The sequence below is a fragment of the Biomphalaria glabrata genome, chromosome 2 (assembly GCF_947242115.1).
Source record: "Biomphalaria glabrata chromosome 2, xgBioGlab47.1, whole genome shotgun sequence".
NCBI classification, from domain to species: domain Eukaryota; kingdom Metazoa; phylum Mollusca; class Gastropoda; family Planorbidae; genus Biomphalaria; species Biomphalaria glabrata.
Window position 1 is genome coordinate 9,447,554 of NC_074712.1, and position 15,612 is coordinate 9,463,165.

Consider the following 15,612-nt stretch of genomic DNA (forward strand, 5'->3'; position numbering starts at 1 on the left):
GCGGGACATGTTCTCCGACAAAATAAATTACGCATAATAATATAAGAATTGCGATGACATCCTAGTACAACTTGGCGCCACACATTCATGGAGGTCCTCGGAGCAGGTGGGAAGAGGCTTCAGAAATTACCAGTGACAGATTTTTGTGGAAACAGCTTGACGGCAAATGCGCCGAACGGCGCGGCAGGGTCTTAGTCAGTAAAAATAGCACATAAATTTTTGAAATAGGACTTTTTAATAGCAGGAAAATGCACTGTAGATACCTCAGAATATGCATTTTGTTGACATTCTATGCCAGAAATAGTGCTTGGCGGCGGGGCTCCGCCCCGCTCTAGGGTGAGCTCCTAGAGCTCCCCCAGAGCCCCTTGCTGGCAATGGCTGGGAGTCAACAATTTTTTCACTAACTCCAGGAAGAACCTATTCTAGGGCACAATAAATGTGTTCCAAAAGAATGAAGGGTCAGAATGTAATAAAGATTATGAACACATACACACATACATATATACAAATATTTTTTTTTCGCGAGAGGGGGGGGGGAGAAAAAAATCCCCCCCCCCCGAAAAAAAATCCTGGCTACGCCCATGCTATATAGAATCATAGATTGATCTAGATCTAAGTATTTCTAAGACCTAGACTAGACATAGATCTATAATCTATTCTATCTAGTCTATATTAATATTATGGCACTCGATCTAATCTAGATTCTAGACCTAGCCCTATTCACTATTGTAATTGTATTGATATTCAATCATATTGACTATTTAGACTACTGTCTATTATTGAGAATATTTCAATATAATATTCATGAATATTGACTTATTATTGTCGATCTCTCTTCAGACTTTGTCTTTGCAGACTTTGCATTCCTTAAAAAAAATTGCTTATATTCTTATATGAACGATTAAAACAATCAAGATCTATCTAATCTAGATTCTATATATATATGTAGATCTAAATCTTTATATATTTTCAGGGCTACAAATAATTCAGCCATCAGTGACATGGATAGATGCTATAATTGTAGCCTACACTTCTCGGTGTAAAGCTGTACACTGTCATCGAGGCTTTTGTGCGATGTGTAAACGTTTGATGCCAGCTGGTCCCACTTTTGTGTGTGTGTGTGTGTGTGTGTCCCCCCCCCCCTGTATTTTGAAAGATCCATTATTGATAGTTTTACAATGACAGTTCGAGAGTGATTGGTGAAGAAAACACTGATGTGGATCACAAATAAAGGCGATATCGATATTTATCATCATCGTTGTAGGGGTGCTGTGGCAGTTCGCGTATCTAGGGCCTATATCAGTGTTTCTCAAACTGTGTGCCGCGGCAAACTAACCGCCGAAGATTTGCAGGTGTGCCGCGGGAGTTTTCAGAACGCCACACGTGCAGGCGTTACACAGGTCTGCCAACTATTAAATTTTATTTTACGTTGCGATGATATCTCCACTTGCAATGACCAGTAGTAGTGGGTCGCTGTTATTTATTTAGGTTATGGAATTTTTTACCTATACATATATTATTATAATGACTCAAATGTAGGCCGCCTTAGCAGACGCACAGCTGTTCTTGAATTGGTAACGATAATAATAAGCGATGCGTTTCATGTAAATTTTTTAGGTGTAAGCTAATAATAACAAGTTATCAATAAGCCTTATTCATTGTTATCCATGGAGAAATAAGTTAGCAAGAATGAAACTGCGAAAGCGTTAAATGAAAAGCAAGGAACCAAACGAAGGTACAAAGAAGATTACATCGGATATGGTTTCATATCTTCTGGACCTGAAGATGCTCCATTGCCATTCTGTCTGATCTGCAATGCAATTCTGTCGAATGAGGCGCTTGTTCCAAGCAAATTGAAGAGACACTTGGAAACAAAATATCCAGCTATAAAAGCGTAACCGAAAAAATACGTTGAAAACATCAGGGCTCAACAAAATAAACAAGCTAAGAAACTTACAAAGTACCTAAAGCTGCCAGAAAAGGGATTGATTGCAAGTTATAAGGTTTCTCAGTTATAAATAAAAACGCAAGAAAGCACACACAGAGGCTGAAACAATCATTGCACCAGCTTTAGCAATAGTTGTTGAAACTATCCTTGGACCCGATGCCGCCGAAAAAGTTAAAAAAGGTCCTTTGTCAAATGATAATATCTCGCGCAGAATTGAAGACTTATCGTCAGATTTACAAGATCAAATCTTCGAACACTTCGACGTGACTGACGATGAACTGTCTCTGCTGTAGTCTCTTCAAGTTGATGAATCCACAGACGTTAGCGGCAAAGCCCAGCTGCTAGCTTTTATTCGGTTCATAAAGGATGAAAAATGTGTCAACGAATTCTTATTTTGCAAAGATTTACTAACTACGACCAATGGCGAAGATATTTTGAAGTGGTGAACGAAAACATTTTGCTTTTCAAACTACAGTGGAAAAACTGTCTCAGAGTTTGCACCGATGGCTGTCCTTCCATGCAGGGAAATAGAAAGGGATTCGTCACTCTTGTGCGTCAAGTTTTGCCGAGAAAAGCCTGGATAAGTTTTGGATTTCAATCAACAAGTTATATCCTGCAATCAGTTTAAAAGCAATCAAAATAATTCTTCCATTTGCATCTTAGTGTTGTGAGTTTGGATTTTCAGCACTGACTGAAATCAAATCTAAGAAAAGAGAAAGACTTCTTACAATAGACGATGAAATATGAGTTTGTTTGTCGACTCTGGAGCTTCGATTAGATCGCATTTGCTCTTTAAAAAACCAGGCAAACCCTTCAAATAAAATGTAATACTTATAAACAGGTAAAATACTTTTTTTTTCCTTTTTATTATAAAATAACTGTTGTTCATCGTGGTGTGCCGCGAAATTTTTGTAGTTTTTTTACTGTGCCGCCAGACAAAAAAGTTTGAGAAACACTGGCCTATATAATAAACCCTTCCACTTTTCCAGGTCAGCAGTAAGATATCAAGAAGACCAAAGAAAGTTGACCATATAAGCATCACTGTTGTTTACTGGCTTTTGAACAGTATATAATATATAGCTTGAAAACATCTGCTCTTACTTACATAGAATATTCACTGTTGTAAAAATATTAATATGATAGTGCAGCTATTATATATTCTAGTTACTATGCACAAAATTGAAAAAATTTTTTTTTTTGTTAAAATGTGCTGTTTAATTTTTAGCGGCCCCCGTAAGGGGAAAAAGCCGCTATTAGGTTTGTGCAAAATGTCCGTCTGTCCGTCTGTCCGTCTGTCCGTCTGTCCGTCTGTCACACTCAGATCTCGAAAACTAGAAGAGATATGAAAAATATTATTTCATCATTAAATCCGGCTTGAAAAGTTTAGGTGCAACGGCTACTTTTGGTTTTCTAAAAGCAAACCGTTTAATTTATAAAATTAATTATGCAAGCGATTTTTTCATAAAAATACACCAATTCTAAAACAATTACGTAAATGTAAGGGAGGCAATGTTACAATATGCTAACAAAGATGGACAATTTTTGTGTATTTTCAGTATCACTAAGTCAAATATATTTTTAAAATGTACAGGAAATGTTTACAACAAATACAAATAATAGTTAAAGACGTTTTTTCTGGTCAACTAGCTGCTAAAATTAAAAGAAAACATTTCTGTTTGTTTATAAAGGCTAATAATGCACTTTGTATGTAAATATCACGCACATTTTTTTAAATGGACTTTTTATGCAGCGATTTTCGTGCAGTAGCGTAACGTCGCAACATGATCAGGTGCTAAACCAATTCCTTAAACTTTTTTTAAAAATCAGATTTTATTTATTTTTTGTTTAGTGCCCCCATCCGAATAAAAGAAGCTTATTTTTGTGCGTTTTGTCTGTTGGTCGGTCTGTCCGTCACGATTAGATTTAAAAAACTAGAACTCTAAAAGCTATTGAAAATCTGATTTACCCTTTAATGTTCCTCCCATAACATCTCAATAGTTTTAAGTATCTAAAATTGATTGTTCCGGATTTTTTTGTGCAAAACTAATCAACGCCAACAAATGTTTGTTTGCTCTTCTAACTTATATTACATTCCATTTCCATGCTTAAACGTTGCAAAAACACATTATCAATAATATGTTGTTCCGTTTTTTATGTAAATAGCATATTAATGCTAAATCATAATCTCTATACTGACTTATATTTCATTAAGTGTAAAAATGTTCCGGATATTGTTTTATAAAACATGAATTATGCCTAATGATTGTTTGAAATCGCATAAGGCTTTTAAAAAAAGTAATTTACTAGAATTGATTACTGAAAATTACTTTTTTAGACATTTAATTTTCTTGTAAAACATAACATAGAAGTTTTGTAATCGATAAAGAAAGTTCCGGATTTTGTTTCTTACAAATCGTCGCCAGAAATTTCCGAATTTATTTAAAAATCTACTAACGCCAAATAATTGTTTGAACTCCCTCTTCTAATTAATAAACAAATAATCTTCTCATTTACGAAATAATGTTTTTACGGATTTTTATGAAAAATATTTTAACTCACTACTCTCTTACAGTACATTTAACTTTCTACCTAAAACATTAAAAAATCTAATTATCGTTAATATTATGTTCCGATTTTTAAGGAAAACAGAATCCAAACACCAAAGTAAGGTATGAAAATCTCTCCACGTGGCTGTAGTACATCTAATTTTTATACGAGACCATCCAAAAAATTTAATTAACGGTATTACATTTATCTGAAATTCTCTTTTTCTTTTACTATTTATACAAACATCCGGAACAATCTATTATATAAACTTTTCAATTGTGTTCATACCTAAAAATTATTGCGATGTTTTGAAACGTAAAATAAAGGTTAATCAATTTTTAATAACTTTTAGTTGTTTTTTTTATATGAAGATAACGGACAGACCGACTGACAGACAAAACGCAAAAACAATGTGGCTTTGATCCTTTTTAAATAATATCTATTAGAACTCAGTGCACCAATGTCTATGAACCCTCGTTAAATATCTCGTGTAAATAAAGACATTTTTTTTTATGGTACCGGTACTAGCCTATTGTGAGGTAATGGAATTTTTTTTCTTTGACGTCATATGAATGGACTCTTTAAATGTAATGTTAAAAGAACGCACTCGGTGCACCAATGTCTATTAACCCTCGAAAAAATTGCTTGTATTAATGAAAACATATTTTAGTCTAACTAAGCCGTGTGACGTAGTGTTTTTTTTTCCTTTGACGTCACATGGAATGAATTCTTTAAATGAAATGCTAAAAGAACGCACTCGGTGCACCAATGTCTATGAACACTCGATAAAACGCTCGTAATGATGAAGGCGATTTTTATTCTAGCTAGGCCGTGTGACGTAGTGTTTTTTTTTCCCTCTGACGTCATATGGAATGAATTCTTTAAATGAAATGCTTAAAGAACGCACTCGGTGCACCAAAGTCTATGAACACTCGATAAATGGCTCTTATAGATGAAGGCGATTTTTAGTCTAGCTAGGCCGTGTGACGTAGTGTTTTTTTTTCCCTCTGACGTTATATGGAATTAATTCTTCAAATGAAATGAAAAAAGAACTCGGTATAGTAATGTTTATTAAGCCTCGTTATGTGACTCGCGTTTAAAAAAGGAATGATATCTTGATTTAGATCTAATCTAGATTTTTTAAACTAGATCTAGATTTTTATTACAGTATATCTAGATCTGGATTTATATTCTAATTAAAATTATTTTAGAGTCTAGATCTAGAATTTCTAGATCTAGTTTAGACTAAAATAGACTAGATTAAGATGTAGAATTTCAATTTCTAAACTTAAAGTGTAAAAAAAAAGTGTAGATTTTCATTTCCAAAAGTTTTGATCAATATTGTAATGTTTTAATATACTAAAACTAATCTACTATTTTTTTTATTAAATTTAATTTTAAATTTACGGCAAATGAATCTTTGAAACATTATTACTTTTGACCATCGGATGGCTGCCTGGTCGTGCGGTTTGTGCGCTGGACTGTCGTTCAGATTTATTGATGGCCCAGGGTTCAAACCCTGCCCGCTCCCATCCCCCGTCGTCCTGCGGGAGGTTTGGACTAGGAAGTAATTATCTTCAACTCTGAAGGAACATCCGAAACGTGTAAAACATTTTACATCAAAATTAAATCACCTCTTGAATATTATTTGCGAATATGCAGATCCGACAGGGATCCGACTTCGACGGGAGCCGCCTCTGAGTTTGTGTAACACAAACTCTCTTTGTAATCTTGTTAATTATAAACATCTGCTTTATATAAATGTATAGTTTTCAGTGTTGAGCATAGCCTACACTTTTTCTTTAGTAACGTACATGACATAGAGATCTATATTTTTTTTTTGAAATATTAGATCTATCTTCTAAAATTAGGTGAGGTCTTGAAAAATCTTTACCTCCAACAAACTCAGATTTGGGTTTTTGTGCATGTAGACGCTATTGATTAAAAAGCACCATTCAATAAATTATATTTTACTTGTTTAAATTTATATATTTTATGGTTCTTTGTATTTATATTTTTTTTTTTTGTAAAGTAAGCACTGGTATATTTCTGAAGGTATATGTTTCACATTTATTTCATTTTAAACAAATTAATTTTAAGTCTTTTGCAATTATGTTCTAAATGTATGTTTTTATAATTTCAGTGTTTATATTGCTAACATTTCACAAATTTGTTTCAAGTAGCTTGTTTTTGTTTTGGTCATTTTTTGTTTACAACTACAACATATCTGATTTTAATTAAAAAAAAAAATTTGTTTCAGGATTGTCAGAACAGTTTGCTTTTCAATTTACATACAACAGGCCCATAATATACTTTGTCTAGAGTCTAGATAATTCTGAACTACATTCTGTATATAATTTATAGGTTTCTGTGTAGGCTATTCGCTTTTTTACTTAATAAAATTTCATAAATTTGTAAGCCATTATATTTTTTTAAAGATGTATATACATTTTATGGTACAATAAGTACTTATTGTTTTTTTTTTTTAAATATAAGCATCCATATTTAAAAATCTAATTTCTAATTTATGTCATTTTAAGCAATTTGTTATTACAATCAATATTTACATGAATTTGTTTTTACTTATTTCACTGTACATATTGCTTACATTCCACCAACTCAATACTTTTTTTTCTTACTTTTATTTTTTTTATATTTCTTTGTACAAAAGTACAAAGCTAAGTTTTTTTTTTTGTTTTTATGATTGTCAGAACTGTTTGCTTTTAAACTTAATTTTTATACAGCAGACTTTCACTTTCTCTATATGATTCTGAACTATATGTTCTTTATACATTTATTATAGATTTTCATGTTATCATTCACAACTTTTTGCTGACTCAATGCATTTTCCTTAGTATACTATAATATTGTAGGATTCATTTTTACAGTTAAAATGTTTGCTATTGCTTTTCCATTTTTTTAAAATCTGTTTTTAGTGTATTCTGGTATTTTAATTATTTTTAAAAAGGGGTTAACTTTAACATTTTATGATGCAATAAACTGTGAATTTCAACTTGTAAATTGTTTTATAATTATTTATATGTCATTTTATGTCATTTCAGCTAGAGCTCAGTCTCATTCCTTACTGGCCCCATGAGGGTATCACCAGGGCCCCCTAACTAAGCTCAGACTCAGCCTTAAGGGCGCCCGTTTGGGCCAATGTTCATCCTCTAAATGGGGCCCATGTGTTTAGCCCTTTCAGGCCCCTCAATGTTTGCCCCATACTGGCCCCATGAGGGATCCATCTGGGCTTTATCTGGGCCCCCTAACTGAGCCCAGACTCATGCAGTCATAAGGGCGCCCATATGGGCCAATGTTCATCCCCCAAATGAGGCCCATGTGGTTAGTATGGGCTGACCCAGTTGGGGCCCTTACTGGGCCCAAAATCTTTGCTATAAAGGATAGGCTAATGAACAAGTTCTCATCATACCGGAACATTAGTAGCTAACAATTCGTGGTCGCCGAATATCTTATCTTATATAATACAGACGTTACTTCAAAAAAGAAGATGATTACGTCCTACGCGTCATGCATTTAGTCATGCATATTAACCAATGACTTAAATTCTGACAAGTCACTGGTTTTCCTGGCTAGCTCAGGCAACCCATTCCATGCTCTAATAGCACTAGGGAAGAAGGAGTATTTGTACAAATTTGTCCTAGCATATGGGACGAGGAATGTGCCTTTATCTTTGTGTCTTTCAGAGTATTTTATTAATATATATATATAGAATATATATTATATAGTAGTCCTACAGTCTTTTTTTGTACGAAGTTCTTTTTTTGGCTGTGAAGTACAATTTTCGCTTTATCAAGCAGATTACATTCTAAGCATAAAAAGTTGGGCCTATTGCTGTCAGCGTTTGCTCTGAATTTAATTGTTTGGCTTGCCTTTATTGTCTTTATGCTACACCATATATTACGCTTCTATAACTCATTCAAAACTGTGTTGTGGTCTGTGGCTTGATTTAATTGTCTTGTATTGTCACGTGCCCTTATTTAAAATGAATTGTGTTTGCAATGAGTTTGCATAGCACCGTCACTATAATAGCGCATCTTTCAAGCTTTTTTTATGCTCAGTGCCCTGCTATTGCCCAAGCTTTATTATAATAATGATAATAATCTCAGTGCCCTATTGCCCAATATATCTTTTTGTGGACTCGTGGGGCCAAACAAGTCTTATGGTCTCACGCCATCACAAATGCTATTTCATTTCTGTTAACTTTTCCAAACACTGGCTCCCATACCCAGTTTTGTCAATATTTAGGGCACATAACTAAATGCTCTTTGGGTAGTCCAACATTTTTCTTTCTGAAATTCTTTAAAATGTGTCGACCCGTTGTCCTATATAAGCGAGAGCTAGACTGCGTGATCATTCAACCCAGCGACACAGTCAAAACTATGCGCTACGTGATCATTCAACCCAGCGACAGAGTCAAAACTATGCGCTACATCTCCACAGAGAGTGGGCCTTGGCATGATTATAGGTTACGTTTGTTTTGTTTTTTATTTATTCTTAAAGGATCTCAATGGACGCCGCTGTTTCTGCCGAGTAATAACTTTGGAAGGCTTTGGTTTTGTAAATCTTTGGCAATCACAGAAATCGGTTAACTAAAAAATTAAATCTTTGGTCTAAAATCGCTGAATCTGCAATGTAAATGCAGCAATATTTATTCTAGTAGGCCTATAGAATGCAAGGGATAATGTGTGTTCCCAGGGTCGGAATAACCTATCATCATCAAACTCCACTTGAGTGAGGGCTTGATCAAGAGGCTCAAATCTTCTCTTGCAAAAGCCCTGGACAGAAACCCTGAGGTGGATTTACATATTGGAAGCACAAGCTATAAAGATTTGAGCCCCCAAGAAGTATTTAGCACTGACATACAATATCTGGACGTATAAACGGCCACATATCTCAAATAGCTTAGGGCCTTTTCAAGTGTAAATACAGCACTTTACAGTTTACGCATAGACATCAAAACTGACTAATCTCTATGAAACTGGCAATGAATGTTCCTTAGTCATTGTGGAGGCTATAGTAAGCAATAGTAAGCATTAATGTGAAACCCCTCCCTCACTGTTACCAAAGGCAAGATTAGCATTTCTGCTAGAAGAAAAAAAAAACTCGGTATAACGACTACAGATTTATTGCAGGAAAAAATAAAATTTAGTTATAAATATGTAATACTGTTTAAGTTTTAGCTAATTTTTACAGGCAATGATTCTATATATTACATGCATCTGATGACTACGCTAACAATGCACTGCTAGCTAGTTTTGCTCCAGTATAAAAATAAATTCATCTTTAAATCAATATATTTGTATTATCACAGTTGATAGTCAAATAAGAGCCAGTATTTATAAGTATCTACATGGACATAATACACATATTAAAAAAAAAACTTTCAACCATTCACAGACATTTAAATATTATTTTTGATTTACTTAAAAAAAATTGGCAGCAAGCATTAAAAAAAAAGGAATATGATCTTCATCTCAAACATCTATATATCTTTATAGTTCATGTATCACAGTAAAAATAAATTTGATAGCTAAGTATTTACGCTTCACCCTCATGGAAAACCCTCTTTTCTTCCTCATTTAGTTCATTTTGACAACAAAATCTTTGTTTTTCATTGATCATTTTGTGGCTACAGTAAATACGGGACTACATATTTCACAGCATTGACTTGCGATCATTCAAATGTAGTAGGCTTTTTAATGAAGCTGAAGCACCTTTCTCTGTAATTCAGTTCTCTTTCAAGAGCATACCAAGTTTGGTCTCGGACAGGGCCATTTCTACTATGATCATAATCTCTTCTTAACCTATTACTGCTTGGATCAGGTTGTATCCAGATGTTCACTAACCTATAGAACAATAGTGATATCTATTGGTATGTAAAAAAAACAACAACAGGCTACCTGCTAAACAATTTTAATGTAGAATATCTTTATTAAAAAGTAAGCAAGTACTTTTCTGAAAACAATATATTGAATGAAAGTGAAAGGTTTGGGGAGACATAGATGACTATAAGGATTAAACAATCCCCCATCTCTTAATTTTCAAAAAAAAATGATTAGATTTCATGGATAATTTTTACTGTCACATTAAGATTAATTACATTTAGTGTGATCATCACTAGTCTCATTGTTAGTGAAAGCTTGAGAGGTTCAAATTATCTCTACCAAAAGCCTTGTACAAAACTCCTGCTATTGAGTGCATTGCACATGCTTCGTCCTACAAGGTCAAGGGCATGCAGCTTTTCGAATTTAGCATAGATGTTGTAATGTACATTCAGACTGATGAAGATTTTTTTGTTCACACAAATTACTTTAACTAATCATTTGGGAAAAACTTACACAATTAACAGCCTATTTTCTTTTTCATTTAGTTGTATTTTGTTTTGTATTGCTTGGTACTTTGCCACTTTCGCCCTATTCTATTATTAATACTATTTTATTTGTGAACATCAAATGAAAATTCAGATTATAAATCTTCAATGATTATGAAATCTTATACTTTAAAATGTGGTTTTCGAGGTGGTAACAGATCAGGGGAAATTCTGAAATTATGCTCTTTGCAATTCATTATTGGATACATGTGATCATCTGGTAGGTTGAGGTTATGGCAATGTCTGTGGAAAGTATGACCTCCAATCTCACAACTTTGTCTGCAATAAATAATGAAACAATCTAAAAACATGGTTTAAGTTTTTCATGTTTTTTTTTTGTTTCTATAAAAAATGGTCTTATGAAAAAAAAAAAAAAAGCTACAGATAATTGATGTCTACAGCTACTGGATTGAAATGTTTCCTATAAATAAATTATTAAACAACAGTAAAGTTGTTTATTTCATTTAAATATAGCAAGTCTACTGTTAACATCAACAGATTAGATTTTTCTTAACAATTTCAAATTATTATGTGTTCATTTTCTTTTTAAGTGAATACAGTACATGAGTGCATTTTACATTCCATTTGATCCAAGGTAAAACAAAAATAAGACAATGTCCTGAAAAAGTTTGCACCATTTATTATTTTTGCAAAATAAAAATCTGTGTTCAATGATAATTAAAAAAAAAACAGTCACATAAAAAAAAACAATAATGTAGAAAAATGAAAACAATTACCCAAATAGTAAAAAATAAATGTATAATAATACTGTTGTCAGTCATTTAAAGATCTAATTGTATTCAAATATCAACAATAATAGAATGCATTAGGTCAAGTAAAACAAAAATGATTTAAAAAAATTGGCATCTGTAAAGAGAATGCACACAAAAAAAGAGAACAAACTGGCACATACACAGTCTATGAGCTTTAAGTACTTTAATCAGTTTATAACTATCACAGAAGGGCTATGTATGGCAAAGTGCTCTAGTATTCAGAATATGGGTGTAGTATCTTATACACATGGTCTCGTTTAACACCTTCCAGAGATGGAGGGCAGGGTTTAGTATTGGGAGGCACCAGGTTAGTCACTAATTTTTTTTTATTGCTCGGAGCATAAATAGAATAGGTTTTCGCATTTTGATGTTCATCAGCCTGACTTCTGGGGATTAAAAAAAAATTACATTCTGTTTATAGTCCACTGACACACAAACAGCTTTTCAGTTTAAAAACACACACACATAACATTTTTTTCAATACCAGTACTAATAAGAAAATAACATTTCAAGAAAGCGATCTTTAGTTCTAAATCTTCAATAAAAATCTGAGTTGGTGGCCTAAAGTTCAAGGGAAGTAATTTGTATCAACTTATATAATCTCTTCTAAAAGTTATTTAAAAGAAAAACCCAACAAGAGCACCAACAAAAAAAAAACAAAAACAAATAAAGATACATAATAAAATGGAACTACAACTATTTATTAAAATATGCTTATCAGTAAACATTATACTTTATATGGACCATAACTGACAATGCATAATTTTTTAAAAATATTATACATATATCTGTATTTCAGTCTACTTTCATAATAGTCGGTTAAAAATGCAGAAGGTTCTTTTAAGCAAGCTATAGGCTAATAATACATTACAATTAAACTATATCAGCTAGCAGGCTATTACATAGAATAATTAAGTAATAAATAAAAACAGCAACAGAAAGCTTATAGTATTCCATTGACATATTTAATCTTTAGTAAAGTAATTTAACATATAAATTAGGGTCCATAAACTTTTATTCATTGGTTATAGCTCAAGACACATTTTCAGGCAAGGCCCTTAAGCCCTCTAATTGAAATTTGCCATTCACTTTGCAACTCATTTCATATCTTTCAACATAAACATATTCTCTGCTATTCTTGCGAGATTCTGGAGAAACATAGTCTATATTATCTGATCCTGGATACATAACAGCAAATGCTTTATCACAGTGTGGTGCTAAGTGGTGTCTGTCTCTGTACCTATTCTTGTGACCTTCTTCATTCACACGGAATGGCAAAAGTGTTGATCTAAACAAAAGTATAAGCTATTTTTGCTCTAGAGAACTTAGTAATTTTGTTACAATATTTCTATCCGTCAGTAAATATTTAAGTGTTATTTAAGTGTTGTTCAATAAAAAATTAGAATAATTTTTGGTAAAATTAATTATATGTAAAATGAATGATTTTATAAAAAATTTGCCAATTTTTAATTTTCTTTTTTTTTACATTTTCAATAAGCATATCCTATAAATAATTATGAAATATTAATTGCTTTCAGAATAATTAAATTTTTTTGTAAGCTCCAGGATAAATAACTCTGTAAATTTGATTAACATGAAGAGGAGGATTCTCCCCTAATTCAATGGCTGAGCGATAATAAAAATTTGGATCATGAACCACTTTCTCGAAAACCACAACCCTGTTGTCTTTCTGAAGTATAGGCCTAAATTTAAAAAAAAAAAAAGAAAGAAAAAAAAATTTTCTAGACACAAGATTGGGCAATAGAAATTCCTAAAATTTAGTAATCAGATTTAGAATTAATTTTTTTTTTTTCACAAGTTGTCAGACTTTGAAAAATTTAAAAGCCAAATTAAATTTACACATTATTCCTGGCAAATGTAAAAATTAATAATTAAGATGATTCTTATAAAACCATACTTCCATACTTTACAGTTACTATAGAAAGTATAAATGATGTGGACATTTTTTTTAATCCCTTATTTTTGTGTGTTTGTATGTTTTTTCTTTGTGCATTTTTAGAATGCCAATTACAATAGTTCAACAAACATTGATAGGTTTTGTCTGATTAATATATAATATCTTATGGAAGAAAAGAATCATATGTCTACAAAAAAATTATGAAATAAGTAAGAATTTATCTTTTATTTAAAGCTAAGGCAATGTTTAAATTTATTAATTAACTTACAAATCATAAACAAACATTGTTAGACATGGGCAGAAAAACAAAATTGCAAAAAAAATTTATGACGCTATTTTTGTTTATATTGTAAAGACATAGATGATGAATAAGAAATCTTTTTTTTTTTTTTTTTTTCAGAAATGTGTATGATATGAATATGTTTACCATTATTTACCTGGCTGTTTTAGAGGGACCTTGTGCAGTATTAAGCTTAGAATCAGACTGTATAGAATATGCATTTGATGTTCCAGCCTGTAAATGAAAGTAAAAATAAAGAAATGATAAAAGCCTAAATATTATCCTCAGCACTAGCCTACAGGATATACATGATTACTTTTCAAAGGATGTTCTTCTTCTTCCCTTCTTGGTCCAAATATATATAATTATATGTTTATTTTGACAGCAATACCATCCCCTTTTATTTTTTTTTTTTAATAATAAAATGGCCTGCATTTTAATGCTCCCATCTAACACACTTTTTAGCCAGTGAATTCTAATATCTGTTAGATTTAATTGGAACAGCCTGCTTTTTCTCTCTCTCTTTTTCTCCTCTCTCTCATTATTAGTAAATATAGTTAAGCTTTAATATTATGTGTATTAATTATCATTAATAATAAAAATTATTAATTATAAATTTTACATTAATTAATTAACAGCCGTATGCCATACGATAGGGCAGTTTCTAAATTTTATGAACTAATCCAATAAAAATATATAGACTTTACTGTACGGTAGTTACCAAGTTGTGATAAACATGAGTTACTAGATTTTTCACTTTTTTATTAACTGATCTAGATCTAGGTGGGGATTCAAATTTAAGACTTACATTTTTTAGATCAATTATCTTATCTTATCTTATATAATACAGACGTTACTTCAAAAAAGAAGATGATTACGTCCTACGCGTCATGCATTTAGTCATGCATATTAACCAATGACTTAAACTCTGCCAAGTCACTGGTTTTCCTTGCTAGCTTAAAATTTATTTTTGGATTTTAACTAAGTTAAAAACATTAATAATTTGTTGTTTCCAATTAAAAATAAACATTGAAACATATTTAGTCTTTCCAGTTTAAAAGGGCCATATAAATATACCAAATCTGAAATGAAAGTAAATGTTACAGAAGACAAAAAAATTAGAATGTAGCTCTAATTAGTTAAGACTTAAGACAAGTTAAGAGTCTAAGTCGACTACACAATAACTGAATAAGTCACTAAGCTAATACTGAGTAATAGTAATATTCATCTATTTTAACTATTCTAAACATCACCAACAACAACTAGATCTATTACGTATTTATAATACTTTTAATTCACATTTGATTTAATCTGGATCTAGATCATAAAATGAGTAGATCTAAATCAAAGATTCTATCTATATCTAGTTCTAGTCTAGATTCTAGTTTGACATAAGATTAAAGATAGACATTCAATGATTCATTATCATATTAGACATGCCTCTTGAGACTCTTTTTGATTTTCAGCAAGTTCCAATCGCTTTCTTGCTGCGCAAACTCTCTCCATAAACATTTGACGACGACGAGCTTCCATGTGATTGTTCATAGCCATGACTTTGTGTGTTTATTTGAAGCAGTGATTTTAGAGATATCACAAACCCTGCCCTCCTGGATTTTTTGTTATTTTAAAGTGATGCCATGTAATATGATGTAATCAAGTCTAAAGATTCAGATCTAGATCTAGATCTAGATTAGACGCTTCTGTCGTTAGGGTGTCTGCGCATGCGCATTAACACGAATTGAAAAATCAAAATAT

General features: G+C 32.0%; 1 protein-coding gene across 5 annotated transcripts; it reads right to left on the reverse strand.

Moving 5' to 3' along the window:
* Nucleotides 1–9,625: 9,625 nt before the first annotated feature.
* On the reverse strand, nucleotides 9,626–15,550 carry LOC106060641 (uncharacterized). Of its 5 annotated transcripts, none has more exons than XM_056019040.1 (4): nucleotides 15,298–15,539; nucleotides 14,015–14,091; nucleotides 11,822–12,045; nucleotides 10,227–10,362 (listed from the first exon to the last, which is right to left on the reverse strand). In XM_056019040.1, exons 1-3 carry the CDS (start codon nucleotides 15,406–15,408, stop codon nucleotides 11,871–11,873), a joined length of 363 nt encoding a protein of 120 aa, XP_055875015.1. In that variant the 5' UTR covers nucleotides 15,409–15,539; the 3' UTR covers nucleotides 10,227–10,362; nucleotides 11,822–11,870. The 5 variants fall into 5 exon arrangements, with proteins under 5 accessions (XP_013074055.1, XP_055875015.1, XP_055875014.1 ...); XM_056019039.1 differs by lacking the exon at nucleotides 10,227–10,362 and adding an exon at nucleotides 11,028–11,165; XM_013218601.2 differs by lacking the exon at nucleotides 11,822–12,045 and having other exon boundaries at nucleotides 9,626–10,362; nucleotides 15,298–15,538.
* Between the last annotated feature and the right edge of the window lie 62 nt (nucleotides 15,551–15,612).